General features: G+C 39.3%; 4 protein-coding genes across 4 annotated transcripts; all 4 read right to left on the reverse strand.

Moving 5' to 3' along the window:
• Nucleotides 1–7,779: 7,779 nt before the first annotated feature.
• On the reverse strand, nucleotides 7,780–9,981 carry LOC117791313 (tubulin alpha-1C chain). Its single transcript, XM_034631028.1, has 3 exons — nucleotides 9,093–9,981; nucleotides 8,728–9,031; nucleotides 7,780–8,672 (listed from the first exon to the last, which is right to left on the reverse strand). The coding sequence occupies exons 1-3, from the start codon at nucleotides 9,316–9,318 to the stop codon at nucleotides 7,847–7,849; spliced, it is 1,356 nt and encodes a 451-aa protein (XP_034486919.1). The 5' UTR covers nucleotides 9,319–9,981; the 3' UTR covers nucleotides 7,780–7,846.
• A 93-nt stretch (nucleotides 9,982–10,074) lies between these two features.
• Nucleotides 10,075–11,752, reverse strand: LOC117791315 (SPRY domain-containing protein 7). The gene is made up of 3 exons (XM_034631030.1): nucleotides 11,363–11,752; nucleotides 10,707–11,300; nucleotides 10,075–10,647 (listed from the first exon to the last, which is right to left on the reverse strand). The coding sequence occupies exons 1-3, from the start codon at nucleotides 11,469–11,471 to the stop codon at nucleotides 10,550–10,552; spliced, it is 801 nt and encodes a 266-aa protein (XP_034486921.1). The 5' UTR covers nucleotides 11,472–11,752; the 3' UTR covers nucleotides 10,075–10,549.
• A 94-nt stretch (nucleotides 11,753–11,846) lies between these two features.
• Nucleotides 11,847–13,121, reverse strand: LOC117791314 (plancitoxin-1). The gene is made up of 2 exons (XM_034631029.1): nucleotides 13,002–13,121; nucleotides 11,847–12,946 (listed from the first exon to the last, which is right to left on the reverse strand). Exons 1-2 carry the CDS (start codon nucleotides 13,100–13,102, stop codon nucleotides 11,974–11,976), a joined length of 1,074 nt encoding a protein of 357 aa, XP_034486920.1. The 5' UTR covers nucleotides 13,103–13,121; the 3' UTR covers nucleotides 11,847–11,973.
• A 496-nt stretch (nucleotides 13,122–13,617) lies between these two features.
• On the reverse strand, nucleotides 13,618–14,854 carry LOC117789992 (plancitoxin-1-like). Its single transcript, XM_034629217.1, has 2 exons — nucleotides 14,700–14,854; nucleotides 13,618–14,633 (listed from the first exon to the last, which is right to left on the reverse strand). The coding sequence occupies exons 1-2, from the start codon at nucleotides 14,801–14,803 to the stop codon at nucleotides 13,652–13,654; spliced, it is 1,086 nt and encodes a 361-aa protein (XP_034485108.1). The 5' UTR covers nucleotides 14,804–14,854; the 3' UTR covers nucleotides 13,618–13,651.
• Between the last annotated feature and the right edge of the window lie 5,307 nt (nucleotides 14,855–20,161).

Genomic DNA, 20,161 nt, shown 5'->3' on the forward strand with positions numbered 1-20,161 from the left:
ACTAGCCGTACCAACACCACCGGCAGCAGCAGCAGCAGGTGAAGTTGCTGGCAGAGACCACACAACATTTGCGACATTTTCAGTGCTGCATCATTTATCTATTTCGGATTTATCATTGATTAATCGCCAGCGGCTGTAAGTCCCTGGATGCGTGTGACGCCAGTTGGCTGCCAGTTAATACACTGAAAGAATAAGTAGATACTCTTGAGAATTAATTGGATAATAGATGAAAATATTTGTGTATTATTAGCTTTTCAATGTGAGGATAATTTATTAAGCCAATCATTTGTTATTTCTTTTTATGCTATACTTCCATTTCTAACATAGAATACTATTTTTAATTACAATCATTTTTAATCTATCGATAGTATAACAAATAAAACGATATAATATTAACAGTTGACACTGAAAGAAATTTAGCTCTGAGTAAAATTTACTTGAATTTTTAATATTTACAAGCTGATTTAACTACTTTTAACTATGATTTAACTTTCCTAACAACTTTGTATAATTTAAATAAAGTATAAACTTATATAAACAAACTATCTTGCTATCTTTTAGACTTGACTTTTGCGCTCAGTGTAGTACAGTGTGTGCTCTCTAATCGGCGGCATATTTGCATATTCGCTTTATGCAGCAAATGGTCCAGTCAATGATCGTTAAGCCGACTTGAGAGCGCAGTCACAGTCTAAACTGGGCTGGGCTGGGCCGGAGTTGCAGTTGCAGTTGGAGCTGAAGCTGAAGATGGGGCTGGTCAGAGGCATTTGTGTTTGTCATTGGCTAGCTCAATTAGCGTGCCACAGATCGATGGATGCAGCCATGCACCTGAATGTGCTGTTGCATGCAACATCAAAAACTGTTGTCGAGGTCAATCTACTCTCAAGTTGAATGCAGCACGTGTTGCTGCCGCGCTAATTGGATGCATCCGACACGGGTTGGTCCTGAGGGTCTTTGATTATGACTTGTGTGCTTGTGACCAATCAGCGAGCATTTGGTTATGCCACTGGAATTTGTAGCACCTTCGAAAGCGACGCGGATCGCAATCCAAGTCATAGTCGAAGTCGAATCTGAAGTCGGACTTAATCCTGTCAAGGTGTTAAATTAATTTCTGTGGCGCGCGTTTCGTGCATAATTTCTAAAGCAAATAAGCATCTGACTGACCGACAAACTGTCGGCTTAAATGGCCGAAACGTGATCGCCAGTTCAAGGGCCACAGGCTGCTCTAAAGTCGAAACTTACCGCAGTATCATCAATATGACAAACCTCCAGTAGAGTGTTGCAGTTGCACGTTGAATGCGAATTCAATTGCAGGCGAATTTTTGCTAGCGGCTATCCGTGGCAGCTACCTGGGGCAAGTATGTGGCAGCAACAGCGTCCAGCATTCGGCATTCAGCACTCAGCATCGAGCACCTGTATAAAGTGTTATAATCCATCATCGTAATCAACGTTGCCCGCTGCTTGATAATTGTGTTGCTGCCTCGCTTAGAGCTCTCTGGTTGCGCCACTGGCGATCGACCACAGCCAAATAACTGTAACTAATGGAAATTGTAACACTTTGGCAATGTTTTAAATGTTGCTGCCCCATGCAAAATGATTTTCTTTAAAGCGTGTTTATGGCGCCTCGTCAGGCGTTCAAAATTGATTAGGATTAGGCCAGCGGCTGCCACGACCAACGCAGCGAGAACAACAACAACAACGACAACGACAACGATTAACTGGACTCAACTCAAGTCAGTTATTAGCTCGCAATTGACCACTCGAAAGTGTCCAATTGGCCACGCATTCAGGCCAAATTATCGGCATTACATTTACACAGGAGGCGATGACTAACGACTAATCGACCAGCCCCGATAAATGCAATCGATCTATCAAGATTGATTCGCATCAGACACTGCAGGTCTAGTAGCTAAAAAAAAGGGTTGCCAGAAAGAGAATCAGAGTTGTGAATGTGGGATTGATAGAGAAGAGTTGAACACAAATTTAGACTTGTAATGTTGCTAGGTCAAAGGTTTGACCAACTTCAAATATTCATAACATTGTCGAACATAACTGATTCGTTTTTCAAGCAGAATTTTATTGTGATCATTCGTTAACCTCTTTATTCATTCTGCATTCAAGTTAAATTATATTTAGTAAAACTAATTATTTTTTATTAAACAAATTAATATTAAGTTGTCGAAATATCTGTTGGTCATACTTTCTAAGTCTATGTGTCTAAGTATTTATTTCAGGGAACGTTTTTGGCTTTTCTGAGTATAATGCATGTATGGACAATTCTGTTCAGTTCATTCCCGAAATTAGTAGGAGTTGTCAAGATATCTGTGGCAAGCTGTGTTCTTCTTTTGCCGTTCAATTTGTGGAGTGCAGCAACTGTTAGTTGGAGCATTCTCACGCAACTTGGCTGTGCCATAAGTGAGACATTAAGCGCAGTTTGCAGTCGCTTGACCTTTGACATTGGCCATATTTGCGCAACGTGGCGAGCACTGCGTCTATGTTGGCCAAGACAGCCGAGAGTCAACTTGGCTCCGACTCTCCGGCATCATTAAGACAAAAACATTTGGCCAGGCACGACCCAGCAACTGATTAATTGCACCCGGTGCAGAATTTGACTTTTTTGTTGCTCAAATTGCAATGCGCCGCGTTGTCGAGTAATTACCATGCCATTTGCCAGGGGCCAAAAGGGGGGAGCTGCCTCGTGTGGCAGTGGCAAAGAGGGGTGCCACTTCGAAGACACTCTATTTCAAATTGCACTTAATATGGAATTTCAAGTTCAAATGTATAAACACTTTTCTATCGCACCGATATCTGATATTCCGCTCACAAAAAATGCATTTGATCTGGCCGTTTCAGCTAATGGCTAACACTGATGTTGGCCATTGATGATGTCATGCCGACAGCAACAGATCAAAGGCTGCCAATCTGACTGACTGAGTGTGGCCTCTTGGCTTGTTCCACAAAATGCTACACTTGATTCAATTATCTTTGTTTAAACAAATTGCTGGCAGAAATAATACAACAACAACATATAGCAAAGAATATATTTAGTAACTATATGAAATTATAAATGCTCTCAAAGATTAATCTAATTAAAGTAATCACATCAAAAAAGCAACAATTTTAAATTACTTGCAGAACATTTCCGATGGAATTAAAATATTTATTTAAATAATAACAGTATTTATAATAACAGTGATAAAAGGATTTTGAAAGCAAGTCAATAATGAATGAAGAAGTACTTATTAGTTTATCAGTCAATCGTCGTGTAGCGATTAATAATTATTAATTATGTGATTATAACAAATAGAATTATAGCTGTATATAATATAAAGAAAATGTTACTTTTTATTTTTTCAATCCTAATTTCTATCTTAGAATTTATGCATGATTTTCAATGTTATTTAATTACAAAATTAATGAATTTTAAGTATCCAAAATTCTGTTCATGAAAGAAGAGATTTTAGAAGTCTTTCTGGCATTAATGTAAATTGTTTAAACTAAGTGAAATGATTATGTTTATTTTTTAGAACATTGCAAAGTGTTTATGCCCTGATTTGAGTTTACACAAAACAACAACAGCAATAAGAGCAACAACAAACTTTGGCTGACACACGGATGCAGATGCAAAGTGGCCTAACGATTTGGCCACCATTTTTGGGGGAGCTGCGTCAAGATGAGGCAGCAATTTGCATATGCTGTCGAACTGATCTCGAGTCGAAGTCGACGTCTTGGATTGTCTTTTGCGTCTGAGATCTCCAAATTATGTCGTTATTTGTGCCATTTTTGGCAATGGCTGCGACGACAACGACGAAACGACAACGACGATGAGGCCAATGATAAATTTGCAGCACTTAGCTGCAGACGTTGCATGTTGCATGTTGCCAGTTGCCAGTTGCCGTCTGTCAAGAGTATGTCAATTGGCTTGCTAATGGCTGGCAATGCATCAGCTTAAGTTGCCCAAAAGACAGACGAGGGGTGCATGCTGCATGATGAGGGGCCAGAGGGGTTAGAGGCGATCTTAAAGTGTTGTAAACGATGTGGCAAGGCGACGGGCCTAACGAGCCGCACTCTTGCGCGAATCCACTCGGCATTCATCATAAACGACTCACAAACTGCTCATAAATGCAAAAAGTCTTTTACACTTACCAATCAGAGAGAGCAATTGCCCCCACCCCCCTCCTCAGGCTCCACCTGTAAAATCTTCTCCTTCTTAACTGTTTGGCCTCAAGGTACGAAAATCCTGCCGCTTGTTCAATTAATTTGACCAGCCCCAATGCTTGAGGAAAGGAAGCAGCCAAGTGCAACAATTGAATAGATAATAACTCAGGCCCCACCTACCCAAATGGTTAAACGGCCAACCGCACCACCCACCCACCAAACATACACACACACACACACACACTCGCTCACTCACACACCAAATAGCATTCACAACACCATTTAACTAAGCAACTAGCTTGCCACAAGCTCTGACCGTTGACCAAAGCCCGAACAACAAATGTGGCAGCAACAACAAGTAAGCTATTGTTGCGAGAGAGTGACGAAAGTGACGAAAAGATACCCTGTAAATCGTTATGACTTTCAATTTACTTAGTTGTCTAACTGAAAAAGTATTCGGATGGCAATGTTACGCTATAATATATAAGATACCCTATAAAAAGATATAGTTTTCTCTAACAAAAGTGAGTATAAGGATTTATCAGACTAACAGATTAGATATTGAATGAAAAGTGTTTCATGATCGTTATCTTATGTAATTTAAAGAATCGAAAATGTCTCCTTCTGCATTCTAGTCGCTTTCTAGTTGAATTTGAGCATACCCACTCTACGCAGTTGTTATGTTTACAGGGTATAACAAGGCCTGTTACTGTTTGCTGGCGCTGTCATATTCAAATTGCTAATATGATTGGTGTTTACAGATTAGAAAACAAATATTTCACAAATATTACCACTAATAATTTGTTGTTGTGGTTGTTGTTGTTGTGGTTGTTGTTGCAGTTGCAATAGAGAGACGGCGGCATCAAGTTGCAAGCACACGATCATGATGACGATTATGATGATCAAGATGATGATGATGAGACTGTAAAAATGCTGCAAGTGCGGCGATAACCTTTTGACTCTGGCCGGGAAACGACTGCGAGTTGGATTTAGAGTTGGATTTGTGTGCCTGGTGCAAAACTGACAAATTGAATGAATAAAAGAGCAACAAGTGGTCGCTCCGCTGGACATTGCGATGGTTTTTTCGATGGTCAGGGAGAGTGAGGCAGGCAGGGAGTGAGGGAGGACAGCCGCATAGTTAAACATTTTGAATGAAAACGCCAAGAGTGAAACGCGGACTGCAACTGCAACTGCCACAACTGCCACATCTGCCACAACGGCAACAACAGTGCGTTGCATTTGTGTTTTGACTGCAGACGAGGCGCAAAAACATAAATCGAAACACTTGCTGCGTATCCACTCCATTTCCCCAGCTCTGCTCAGCTGCCCCTACCCTGCCCTGGCCTGCCCCCTCACCCCGTCCACAATCGAGCTAACCGCCCACCGCAGCAGCAGGTTCCATTTGCAGCTTCGGTAGGTGTTGCCCCAGCCAAAAAGAGCGCAGAGGCCACTTTGAAATCAAGTCGAAAATTGCAATTCCAAAAAGTTTGCCCTCGGCATAAAGTGGAGTGGAGTGCAGCGCATGTTGCATGCAGCAATCGCTGGTGACGACTCCACTCCACTCCACTCCACTCGACTCGACTCGGTCAGTCATATGGTGGCATCTATTGGCCCAGGCCAGGCCAGGCCACATGTGGCATGGTCTGTCCCCATCTCTGTCTCTTATTTTCTCTGCCTGCTGTTGCAGTTGTTGCAGTTGTTGTGTGTGTCGTTTAATGCGTGGCCGCTTTGCCGAGGCCGAGTCTGAGGCGCTTTATTAATTCACTCGACGGTTGTTTAAAGTTTTTGCATCTTTTGTACATAAGTATACCCTAACTTTGAATATTCTGCTCAGATGGTAAACCAATTTGTATTAACATAATGTGTCGGCATTAATTAGAATATATATAATTCTATTACACATCTGGCAACAGTTCAAAATTATAGTCGTATTTATGACAACAATATTACTGCCAACTTCATGTTATATATTTTACATGTAGGTTACATTTTTGTCAGCTCGTATTAGCCAACTTGAACACTGAAATGTTGAAGTAGTTATCTAAGTACATGTTAACTATAACAGCAAGATGAAAAAAGCTCAGTTAATTTCAATGCAATTATACGAGCTTAAGTTATTATTCAATAAGGTGACTTTTTCAACACCTTTTCTTAATTTTAATAAGGTTATCAAAAGTTAAAGACACTGAGTCTAACATGAAGATGAGAAAGCAAACTCTAAGTTTAACCAAATGCAAGTGAATTCGAACAAGTTGAGATAAAGATACTGAAAAAGAGTAAGAGATACTCTTGTAAGGGTATCAACTGTTCGACCTTCTGACAATTTTGCATTAGCATTTGGCTAGTTGGAGATTTTGAGCCCAGTGCGGGTGCCTGGTCAATCCAGGCAAAGGAGGCAAAGGAGCATAAATCGGCCCCAGGTGTTTGGGTGCGCATTTCCCACGGATTAGTGCATAAATAAAGAAGGTCAGAGCTGTGCTGTGCTCACTTTTGGGGCTGTACGACGCGAGATCTAACTAGATATTTCAAATGCTATGGCATGGAGTCGCCCTGTGGGTCTGTCAAAGACTTCCGATGTTTGGCCATACTCCATATAGTCATAACATAACCATATATCCAAACCATATCATACTCTACGCTTTCTTTTACCAAATTGCTTTATTAGCCATGGCCCATGCCGTATAACAACTTCATTTTGTGTGGCTGCCGAGGTCGCCTAAGGTGGTCCTGACACAGCATTTTCTTTAGCTCATTAACACGTTTGTCGGAGCCCTCAGACAAAGGCTATACTTGTATCTGGAACCGGGACTGAGCCTGTCTGTGTCCATCCGATGATGGAACCCACACGCAGCGGCTCTCACGCTACGAAAAAACAAAAGGATTTTTTGAGCTGTGTGCAATTTAAGATTAGCAACAGTTAACAGACTCAAAGGTATGGCCAGGGTTTCCTCCAGTCGTACCTTGGATCATAATGATAATGCTTATAATAACAACGGTCAGCAAGGACCACCAAACGGCGCTGATAAGATGTGGCCTCCAGTTCGAGAACTGCGTGCAGAAGATCTGCCAAAGATATCGGCAATGCAACGGGGCAAAAAGTGAGAACATACTGCGGAGAGGGGGCAGGAGGGTAACGGGGGGAGAAGCAGGTGGTGGTGGCTCCATCGATAATCGCGCATTAAGCGTGCGTAAGTCACGTCACAATCCGCAAGGAAAGAGCCGCAAGGCAAACCCAAAGAAAGAGAGCGAGAGAGAGAGAGCGAGAGAGAGAGAGAGAGAGAGAGGAAGAGAGACCTTGCCCTGGGTGAGATCGCGATAAGCGCGACTTTTGCCTCGGTACGTGCTAAACCCTTTTCCAAGGCGATCATTTTAATTATGGGGTATACCAGCTGGACCACGCCCCCGCGCTCCGTTCCACAACATCCTCCGTTGGGGTCAAGCAACGCAAATTGCGACGGGGCTGGGTCAATATTTGTTTTAGCCCAGCCATAAATACTTAATTTGTCCAACGGCTCTTTTTCGGCGCCCTGACGAAAGCCCTCAAGTTATGATGACTTTATAAAGTTCAATTGCTGGGCAATTACCCAAGGCCCTTGGTACAGTTCAGATTTCAACTCGGCTGACTCACACATCAAATTTAGCTTTTATTTGAAGGACTTTTGAACAGAGTTTGAGTGGCAGTGACTAAGTTTTAGTCTGCCTGATCGGAGCCGCGTGCCGAGGTGGGCGCTGTGGCATCCACCTCGAGATAGTCGTGTACCAGCTGGCAGATGTTCTCGGATGCCTCATAAAAGTTGCCCTCCTCGAGACCCTCGCCCACGTAATGATAGACAAAGGCGCGTCGCTGATAGAGCTTATCGAACTTATTAACCAGGCGACACCAGGCGATCCTTATGTTCGTATTGTTCGAGATGGCCACACAAGCCCGACTCGCCGGCGCCAGATCCCCCTTGGGCACATAAACGGGGGGCATGCTGCTCACCCCGATCTTGAAGCCAGTTGGTGACCAGTCGACAAATTTGAAGGACTTTGTTCGTTTGATATTTTCGAGGGTCGTGTTTATCTCATTGGGGGCAATGTCGCCACGATAAAGGAGGACGCAGGCCATGTATTTGCCGTGGGCGGGATTACAACGAACCATCTGGGTGCTCATCTGGAAGCATTGGCTCGTCAGCTGGGCCGTGCTCATGTTGACGAACTGGGAGTTTGTTATGGGCACAAGTGGAGCATAGTTGATCAGGGGATAATGGATTCGTGGATATGGCACCAGATTGGTCTGCAGTTCCTGGAAACTGACATTCGACTGGCCGGAGAACCGTTGTGTGGCCGTAAATGAGGCAACCACCTGGCCAAGGATTCGATTGAGATTCGTATAGGTCGGAGCGGGTACATTCAAGGTGTTCGCACAGATGTCATAGAGTGCCTCGTTGTCCACAATGAAGGACACATCTGCACAGTCCATGGAGAAGTGGGTGGCCAGCAGAGCATTGTAGGGCTCAACAATAACCGGAGAAATGCTGCAGTTGATCAGATGATCAAGTGATCAGTTGGAAAGTTGACGACTCGACTTACGAAGGAGATGGATAAACCAGAAACTCTATGATTGTCATCTTTTTGCCAAAGTCCTCGACGAGCTTCTCCATGATACGGGTGCCCAGGCCGGAACCCGTTCCCCCGCCAATCGCCCGAAACACGAGGAATCCTCGGAGGCTGCGACATCGATCGGCCACACGACGAATTGCATTCATTGCCCGATCCAACAACTCGCTGGCCATCAGATTGTAACCACGGGCAAAGTTGCTGCCGCTGTCGTCCTTGCCCGAAATCAGCGTGTCCGGATGAAAGAGATTGCGGTAGGCGCCGGTGCGAATCTCATCTAGAAGGAACATAGAGATAGGGACACAGATGATTTAAGAAGCCGGATGTTGTTCACCCACCTATGACCGTTGGCTCCGAATCGATCATGACGAGACGCGGCTGCACACACGGATCCTGACCACTGAACTCGAAGAACGTGAGAAAGGAGTCATCGCAGGGCTTGGTCATGAGACGTCCATTCGAGAGGATGCCATGCTCCAGGCAATAGAGCTCCCAGCATGCGTTGGCTATCTGCACTCCCGCCTGTCCAATATGGATCTGTATTATCTCGCCCCGGCTGCCCATGTAATGCTGGTATTCGACTCAGCAGTTGTTGTGTCCTCAGTGACCTCTCCTCATGCGCCTTACCGATTTGTCTCGATTTAAAGCCCATCAATATAAAGTATATATATAACTGAAATCAATATCCACATACGAAATACTTTCCGTTTGATCTTTCAAATTATTTCATTTACACAGATTTCAATGAAAAACTAAACATTATTTTGTTTAAGCTTTAAGAATCTGCCTTCTTTATAAGTATGATTTTATATAATTTAATATTATTAGTTATAGGTTAAGTACGCACAATACAATTTTACATAACATTCATTATTGTCCGCGCGCGGATTAGTCAGTTTTCAAAGCGTTAAGTACATTTTTCTTAAATATATAATTATATAGTTTGGTAATTTCCGTGCTCGAGTGCATAAAGTAGTTAGTTAGGAGGTGGTCCAATAACTTTATAGACATTTCATATAAATTGAATGTATGAAAAAAAATGTTGTTGCTAAAGAAAATCGGAATACCGACGTTATGAATACCCTTGCAGTTCTTTTCTAAAATATTAATATACCCGATTGAAGATTAAATTGGAAGCTATTTTTATAAGAATAGAATAGAATATTTCGTATACAATTTGGAAGAAATATGGATGGCATTTGCTTAAGTCAATTATTAATCTATGATATCCGATGTACACAATATGTTACCATCTTATGTTTTAGACGGACGGACATGGCTATACTTAGTTAATTAAAGTCCTACAAGAGTACGATTAAATATTGGTGTGTGTGTGTGTATAATACAAAGCATTCGCCAATTCTAGCTACGTATATATAATTTACAAAACAAGCTCCTAAATACATATAATTACAATAGATTTTCGACTCAATGAAAAAGAGACAAACCCGAAATTGTGCTTTGAAATAACTGTCAAAGGAAGTACAGTAAAGCTTCCCTAAATTGCATAAGCTAAAACTCTAAGCAATGGAATGATTTTTATTTGTATTTCCTACAATATTTATTCTCTAATGCGCAGTTCTTGTCATTAATAATAATGCTTCATTTAAGGGAAGTTCTACTGTAGTGCTAATAGATTATACGTTAAAATATGAATAATTAAATGTTTCTAGTATGAAAGAAGAATAAAGTTTTGGTATTTTTTTTGACAGTTTTTTCAAATGCGCCCACATTTTCGGGTGCGAGACTAGATAAGGTTATACACTTAAAGTTTGAGGAATGTTGCAGTGATCCTCTAAAGAAGCGACTGCTCGATTAGAATGCGCTCGAATCCTGAGGGCGGTCCATGTGAAAAGTTATCCAGAATAATGTCCAGAATGGCTCCATTTCCGACTGCAAACACCAAAATGAAAATAGAAACGGAAGGAGCAGTGTTTGGACTATTGACTTACCATAGATCACTGGAAAAAGGGCTGCGCCTCGGACATTCCGGAAGGGCACCTCCAGATTCTTGCCATTGAAATAAAAGTTAAGCTCGACATGGTCAAAGGCCACGCCCACAATGTCGCCCTCGTCAGGAAAGTCACGTTGTGGTGCACTGATCAAGCCATCGACGGAGCTCAACTCGGACGGAGTGGCATTGCCTGTGGTCATCAACAGATCCTCCTGCAGATCCTCAATGGCAATCAGACCAGCTGCAGCAGCCGCACTATTGTTCAATATGCCATTGGCAGTAGTTGTTATACTTCCCGATGACTTTGTGGAGTTTGTTGCCGTCGGCTGTGTGCAGTTGGCCACAACGGGACGGAACTCCTCGTCGTTGTGGCGTGTGGCATTGTCGGAGCAAAGACACCACGACTCCCGATCCCCGCCGCCCCACTTGCGTCCCAGGTCCGCTTGTCGTGTGGCCAAGCCAATCGACCAGATGCCGCTCTGTTGAATCTTCACCTCAAAGTAGGATTTGGACTGAACCAACGGTGCCGTGGCAAGAACTCCTCCCGTGCCCGTCACCCGCAGCTGATGTGAGAGCAATATAACATCGGAGCCTGCAGCAGATCGAGATGCTTTAATCTATCTACTTTGCACTTTGCTCAACTCTTGAACTCACCCATATGCGCCGCATCGAGATGCACGTCGGGCTCCCGATGGCGATGCGCTGCCGCTGACGCTTTTCGCAGTTGCCCCCCGTTGAGGCACGTGCGTAGGCAACAGAACATACCACAATCTATTCCGAATTATTATTGAATTAAACGATTTATGTGTCAGCTTTTATTTTTTTCCAGCTGGAACTTGTGTTGCAGTCGTTATCTCGTTTACTTTTACTTTCTGTTCTTTCGCTTGGTTTATCAACAGCTGTTTTGATTCTGCGCTGCTGTGCAGCCCTGGCAGCCATATTGTAAATCGAAGAGTTGCTTGCGGCTACTACTAGATGGCGCCACAAAGCCATCTATTGTTCAAAAACGCTGCTGTTGGCAATTCGTTTGCTTTTTTCGGCGCGCAATTTAAATTTGTTAATTTTAACACCTAACAAATTTTTCTAAATAGCAATAAAAGCAATAATGACAAACTCAATGAATACAAAATTGATCATCTATGCGAAAAGATATTAGTTTGTCCATTGTTGACATTGTTTACGTGTTAACGTCAATAGTGACGCTCAATTGATGTCACACAGACAATCGCTTAATTTACACGGTGCATTTAGTCTCTACGACACAATTACTCGATGCAATTGTCAAAGCTGTGCACCATTTTACGATAGTGCTGAGCCACGCGAGAATTCTTGTGACAAATGGCGCCACCACCTCGATTTTGATGGGTGTGCCAACGATTGAGGTCGCCGATGCAGATCCAATCGCTTCCCCCGATCCGCCAGCCGAACAACTTGAAGCCAGTTTCCTGGGAGACCGCCCATTTGGAGTGATCCTCCCCACTTGTAATAATCTTATGTATGAGCCTCGCTGGGCAGGCAACATCAACGAGGTTAAAGAGCTTATTAGAATTGTTGCAAATGTTGGGCATATTGTTATCTTCTCCAGTGATACGATTGGTTCTCACCCAGAGGGTCACGTCCAAAGCGGGACCTATAATGTCGGCATAAAGCTCTTTATTGGATTTACCATTCCTGCCAAAAAACCTGAGCTTCTCGCCGTCCAATGTACGTAGTTCCACATCCCTCTCATTGACTCCATCTGTGAGCCATATTTGATACATTGCACGTTGCAGATTGGGGAATCTGTACAACCCTAAAGGGTTGCGATTGTAGTAAAAGTGTGGCTCATAAAGGACGAGCAGATCACCCACTTTCTTAACGCCCTCACCATCGAGTGTGAGGCAGAGCAGATTGTGTGCTTGTGAATTGTTTGAAATGAGATGTGAATGGTCAAACATCACTGGATACTCGGGTATCGAGTGCACCAGCCACATGCCCGTGTCACCATCAGAAGCTATCACGCCCTTCGCAGCCCCGCCCACTTCGAATGTGGTGCCATTGGGAAAGACATCGTTGTAAGCCGCTAATAGAATGTCATCATTTCCGTAGAGCGGATTCAAGGTCTGCGCCGGCAATGAGTTGGATTGACCCATTAAGTATTCGGACAGCTTCCATTCCTCATAGTCCTTGCTGGTCACATATAAGTATCGTTGTACCGGCTCCTCGTCACTGGTCCTCTGTAACAGGTACATGTGCCACCTGCCAAGTTAAAGCCATATGAGAAAGGTCGACCGTGATCGAGGGTGTCTCTTACCAGTCCACATCGTTGTCATCTTCATCCTTGCAGGACACCTTAGAGGCCTCGCTGGACTTCAGAGCAACAACTGCCAAGAGAAGCAGACAAATCAACCGCATTTTCAAAGTGATTCGCTTGAGAGTCATGATTATACTGATCTGATAAAGGAAACCAATTATATTTGACATCTCGGTTTGTTAACTATATAAGCATTATCTTCTAGACAATTAAACAACAGCTTATGATTGCAACTTATCAATTCAGATCAGAGTTCAAACTCAGATTTTTTCATCTATTTTCTACTATGGTGTAGTTTAAAAAAAGTATTCGAATAAAGGTTTTGTTGGTTGACAATCACAAAAAACTATTGTTTTTTAAATAATATTTGTATTATCAATAAATAACATTTTTCCTGTCCGAAATTCTTGTAATAATTAAAGATATATTATTTGTACTTTTATTGAAAGTAATTTTAATATTTCAAAGTTATTTGGATTTCTTTTTCAAAAGAAACTTGATAGTAAAAAGGTGATATTTGTTATGAAATGTAGTTTGATCAAAAGAACTTTTATATATACGCTCGATCATATTTGTAATAATTATTCGGTATACAAAAAAGACGTTTAGTTATTTATTTTTTGATTAAACTTTATTAAATGATGTGACCTTTAGTTACATTTTTCGTAATCGGCAACCAGCTTGCGATAGAGATCGGAGACTCGTGAGCTTTTGTGGCAGACAGTGCCTCCCCCACGATTGAGTTGATGTTGCTGGCGGTTGATGTCGCCGATGCAGATCCAATCGCCACCACCGATGCGCCAGCGGTGCAGCTTGATGCCAGTTTCCTCGGAGACAGCCCATTTGGAGTGATCGCCGGTTGTCTTGAAGCCAATGAAGATGTCCTGATTGGCGATCTCCTCGACGTTGTAGACTTTGTTGGCGGTGTCGCAGCTGTCGGGCAAATTGCCAGCACCGTCGCGCCACGCCTCGACAAAGAGACTGACACCCAAGGCTGGGGCCACCACATCGTTATAGAGCTCCACATTGGCACGTGAACTCTTGCCAAAGAGACGGAACTGTTTGCCGTTCAATGAGCGCACCTCGATGTCCTTTTGGTATGGCGACTCAGTGCGCCACTGACGCTTGAGAGCACGCTCCAGACTGGGAAAGAGTTCGCCGGTTCGCATGAGAGGATTGCGCTCGAAGTAGAAGTGGGGCTCATTGAAGACGAGCAGCTCACCCACCTTCTCAACTCCCTCGACATCGAGGGTTACACAGAGCAGGCTCTGTCCGTAATGCTCACCCGCTGTGGGATAGCTGTACTGCGGTACCGTTGGAAACTTGGGCACCGAGTGCACCAAAAACATGCCCGTTGTTCCATCGGTGGCTATCACACCCTTTGTGTGACCGCCGGTGTTTGCGACGGTACCATTGGGGAATTCATCGTTGTAGGCGGCCAACAGAACTTTTGGATCTGCGTAAAGGGGATTCAGCGTCTGTGCCGGCATCGAGTTGGAATCGCCGATGCGGCGTCCAGACAGCTTCCAGCTATCGTAAGCAGTGCTGGTCACAAAGAAGTATCTTAATCCTGTCACGTCCTGTCCCAGCTGATCTTTCGTGTAGTGCTTGGGCAGCTTGTACATGTACCACCTATCAAATATGCCGGGGAATAAGAACGGGAAAGTCCTCGATAGTTGTTGTGTGCTTATTACTTACCAGTCCACATCGTGTCCCTGCTCATCCTTGCAGCTCACCTTGTTGGTAGCCAGACAAGTCTGCAGCGAAACAGCTGCCCAAAGCAAAAGGCAAATCAAGCGCATTATATTCGTACAAACTTCTCGTTCGACGGTTCAAATTATACTGAAAAATTGTACTCGGGCAATTGTGAATTTCATTTATACATAACAACACATGCAATAATACAGGGTGATACCTGCAGCTGTATGCAGACCATTGTAAACAGTACATATGTACATGCTCGACAGGTAACTGTGTGCAGGTACAGGTAGAAAACAGGATATAAAGAAAACAAATAAAGGATACATGATTTATCCCTTCGATAAGAATGGCATCCCCCTGTACTGTGACCCGATTTAGCTGTACTGAACTCACAGCTTATCATCTTAGAAGTCGACTCTTATTTCAAAGGCGTAGTTAGCAAATACTTTCAAAGGGGGTATATACAAAACCCTGCGGACGCCCCTGGAAGTAGCGATAAGCAGTTAGAGATTTGAGAGCACCGTTTAAATTTAAAATAATTATACGATTAATTAATTGGCAATCGCGTTGTTTTTGATGCGGGTAAATATAGTATAAACATGGGGGTAAATAGGTATAAGTAATAAGTATAAAAAAAATCCCAGTGCAGAGATTAATAACTCGATGTGTATACAATTACACAAAACAATTGTTAAAGTTTTTATTCATTATTTGTATTACATATTATCATTTGTTGTTGTTGCTTTTATTGATGCTGTTGCTGTTGTTGTTGTTGTTGTTGTTACTGCTGCAGTAAGTACTGCCTGCCGTGGCAGATTCATTATGCATCTCTTATTGTTGGAACAGGAAAAGTTGTGTTTGCGGAAGGGAGGGAGGTAGGAACGGGAAATATGATCAAATTGTATAATAATTTTTGTAGCTGTTTATTTATATTACGTAGTTTTTAGTACAATAATAATGATAATAATCGGGTTCTGATATTACGACAATGTAACGTAAATAGCGTTTAATATACTTTATCGCTGGTTGTTTGTTTATTGTTTTTCGTTACTTGAAAATCAAGTGAACAAGTTCCCGATCCATATACTGAATTTTTTATATGCCTCTGTCTTCAGACAATCTGAGATTTATCTCCTGCTTCTTGTTCTTCATGTTCCGACCTGCCAATTCATTTGTGTTGCGTTTTCTTCTATTAACGCTCTTTGTCTTTTGTCTTTGGTTTTCGTATGCAACAACACATAAAACTCACAATACAATATTTTCGCTAAATATTTATGTACTTTTTTTTGTTAATTTTTTAAGTTTTTATTTGGTTTTAGTTTACTTTTAATATAGTAGTTAATAATTTATTAATATATTGTATGCATTTTGTTTGTTTTGGTTTACTTTGAAATATATATAAAGAACAAGGCTGATATTAATATTTTTTTGTTTTGTTTTTCCATTTATGTAAGTTCATAATAATATTTAGCTAATCTTTCTTAGCTTGCGCTCTTTTGTATATTTATTTCTTATTTGTTTATTGTTGTTTCTCATTTTTACAATACTAGCAAAAAGTTGTCAATTGTTGAAATAAAGAGTTCTTAAATGTTTTTGTTATAATTCTTTTGTATTTCTTGCAAAAACTTTAAATGAGCCTCAAAATAGACAAATAATTGTCATTTGTTGTAGTTAATATATTCTTTTTATTATTAAGTATTATTATTATAATGCATTATTTTATGATGATAAAAGTTGCAATTAAAAACTGCATATGCCTTATTTGTTTTTGGTATTTATGGTATTATTATTATAATTTGAAAATTGTTGCTGCTAATTTGTTGCAGCGTTTTATATATGATATATATATATATATATATGCATGTCTCTGCACACATAAATAGTTCATTTTTATATCGGGCACGAGTTTGATATGTTTTCAATTGTTTTCTTTTTTAAATGTTAATCATTTCACATGTTGTTGGTGTTGTCAACATTTATGTTTTTTTATTGATATTTTCAATATTCAATATCAATTTGTTCTACTTATATGGCTATGCATGTAAATGTGTGTTCCTGTGTATATGTATATGTACGAGTATATGGTATGTATATGTATATTGGAAATGTTATAAACAAATTTACAGCATCTTCCATAGCAAATTTTGAGAATGCCTTCTCTGTATTAGTTAATATGATATTATATATTTTTTCTTAATTTAACCATTTTAACCATTATATATATATATATTTGATCATACATATATAATTTTTTGTTGTATATTATGTATTAACTTGTATAGTTGTTGCAAAAATTTTCACTAATTTAAAATTCGTTTCCTTAAGGTTTATGCGCATTTTCTTTAAACAAAAAGAAAAACAACATAAATTAATGTATATGAAGAAATAAAACAAATATAAGTTGGGACTTTTATTTAACGAACAAAATAAATTTATTATGCATAATTAATACCGTCATTTAAAAAAGGCTAAGTAAACGCTACACATAAACGCAAATACGGAAATATGTTATATATATATAGTATATATATGATACAGGGTATATATGGTATACAGTATATTAAATACTTATGTATTAGTTTGGTTAAAAAATTCTAAATAAGGCAATTGAAGGGTTGTGAGGAAGGGACTGGAATGGAGTTAAAAAATTCAAAAATTTCGAGAAGCGGTAAAAGAATAAAATACAAATACTTAATAATAAATTAATAAAATACAAATTTCTTTGCCTTTATATGCTTATATGCATGTAAGTAGTGTTTAATCTAATACTAATTGCCCCTAGACACAGTTAGAACTCATGTTCTATCGTTTTATTCTTGTTTCTTTTGGTAACTGCTTTGCCTTTTTACGCTTACACTGTCAAAAAATGTTAAAAACCACATCAAAACATATCGCTTATCGTTTTTCTATAAGTTTATCTTTAGCATATTCTTGTATAAGTTTTTTTTTCTTTGTTCTATCTGGTAAATCTTTCATCTTGCTGATATGTATCTGTTGTAGTTGTATGTAGTTATTTCTTTCATTTACTTGTTGTTTTTGTTTTGTTTTTTTTTTTTCTTTCAAAAATGTATTCATATATTCGTATAATGTTCCCATAATTCATATTGTTTAGTTTTAGCTTTAGTTTTTATCGTTTACAAACTAGTTTCATTATTATGTTTTATAGATATTCCCGAACGAAAGTACTTTTATATTCGCTTTCACATTCTTAACATTGCTGATAATGAAATCGTCTCAAAATGTTGTCTATGATCATATCTGGAAATCAGCTTAAAGGCAGCTAATGTGTCCTTTTTTTGTTATATAGTTACAAGATGCTTTTTGATGATTTTAAAATTCCACACGTACACTCAAAGAGAGTTACTCCCACACACACACACACACACGCACACACACACGAACAGATGTACGCAGCTAATTAGAACGCGTTTCCATTGCTTTTGTTTGCATACTTTCAGGCGTTTGCTGCTTAATGTTAAATATTAATTTCGAAAATATTTGTATTAGGCATAGTTGCTAATCCTTTTGGTAACTTTTTATTTAGTTAATTATAATGCTTATTTGTAGTTGTAAATATTTTGTATTTTTTTAAAGGCGCAATTTTATGATATGCATTAGTTAATAATATAATTTAATTTTTATATTCTGGTTTGCTTATATCTAACTCTTCATAAGTATGTTCGGTCTGCGTGTGTGTGTGTGTCTGTGTGTTTGTTTGATCATAATGATAATAAAAATGTTGATGATAATGATGTTTGATGAGGTTAATGAGTTCGCAGGCAAGAGGAAAGCAAGAAATGTAATTGGACGGAATATGCTTTGCAATTTGACTTAAGTCAATTGAAATTAAAACGAATTTTTAAATCATATAAAGAAAATTATGATATATTGGAAATTGAAAATACTGGACCTATCCAATTATAATGCCAATTATTGCTCTAACATATTTTCTCATAGTTTCTTTACGTTTTCTTTCAAATATGCCTTTGGTATGTCTAGTTTTTTCTTAACTAAGTATTAAATATGGTTTTTTTTTTGTTTTTAAACAAATTGTTGGGAATTGTTAACGTAAATAGGTTATTTAGTAAGGACAACTTTGGTAAATATAAGATTTCAATTAAAATACATATAAATTATAATAGTTACGCTTATCATTTAAACAATGCTGAGAGCTAACTGTAACTACTCGAAATCTTTTCAAATTATAATGGATTGAACCTCAATAAAGTATAATATATTCTCAAGTTGTTTGTTATTCTTGTAATTAGCTACTTAAACGCCTATATGTCTTGCCTTTGTTGATGTTGTTTACGGATTTTTATAGTTGTTTTAGCCTTTAACTTTAACATTGCTTTAGCATAAATGTACTTGTAGTTTGTCTCGCTTAGTTACAATAGATGTAATTAGTTTTCGCAACTGTTGTTGTCCTAGTTGTAGTTGTTTTTGCTGCTGCTGATGCTGCTGCTACATAAGATGATATGTTACTGATTTCATATACTAGAACCCATCCTTAGAAATTGTTGTTGTTTGTGTTGTTTTGGTTGGTTTTGTCATTCTGTCTAGATCTACGACCTGTCATTAGTATACCTTTTCCCCCATCACGTTCGTTGGTTTCTTTTTTGTTTTTTTTTTTTTTAGCAAGAAAAATGTGAGTGTTGATTGTTCTAGCATTTTTGTAGTTTTCTGAAAAGTTCGTTAGGAATTTACTCGGGGAAAGTCAAGAGTTTTTAATTTTTTTCTTAAGTCTTTGGGGGTGAGAGCTTTGCAGAATTTATTCAAAAAAGACCATCTCAGTTTTTGGGCGGAAAGTGTGTCGAGAGTGTTTGAATTGTATTTGGAACCAGTTGTGGTTCGATTTACTTTAAGATATATATGTATTATAATGTATGTATTACGAGTCTTTAACAGCGCAAATCGATCTTAATGCCATGTCGAATTCGCAATTGACTTATAAGTACGGTTTATTATAACAAATAAATTTCGAAACCAGCTTTTAGTTAAATTTAACTTTGATGATGACGTCGACTAGTTCTCGTTGTTGTTCTTGTTACAAATTGTTTCTTTCCATCTTTACATAACACTTCAAAATTGTATTTCCTAGATACATTATACTTTACTTTAATGCAAATTTACATACATACAGATATACATATGTATTACCTTTTAATTTCTCATGGTTTTTCTATGTCTTTTTTTATTTTTATTATTATTATAATTCTAGAAAGAGAGCTATTTAAAGGGCACATTCGGTTAAGCTATAATTATATTTGTTTTTTGTTTTATTTTTTTTATTTTTGTTTTTAAGTTTTAATTTATTTTTCAAAATTATTTTTATTTATGTTACTCCCTTAACGTGTTATTATGCATTCAAAATAATGTGAAAAGTCGAATAAAATGTCTCAATTCCATTTCATCAAAATTTAAAAGAATAGAAACAATTTAAACCAACTCAAAATTGG

This window comes from Drosophila innubila, assembly GCF_004354385.1.
Source record: "Drosophila innubila isolate TH190305 chromosome 3R unlocalized genomic scaffold, UK_Dinn_1.0 2_E_3R, whole genome shotgun sequence".
Taxonomy (NCBI): Eukaryota; Metazoa; Arthropoda; class Insecta; order Diptera; family Drosophilidae; genus Drosophila; species Drosophila innubila.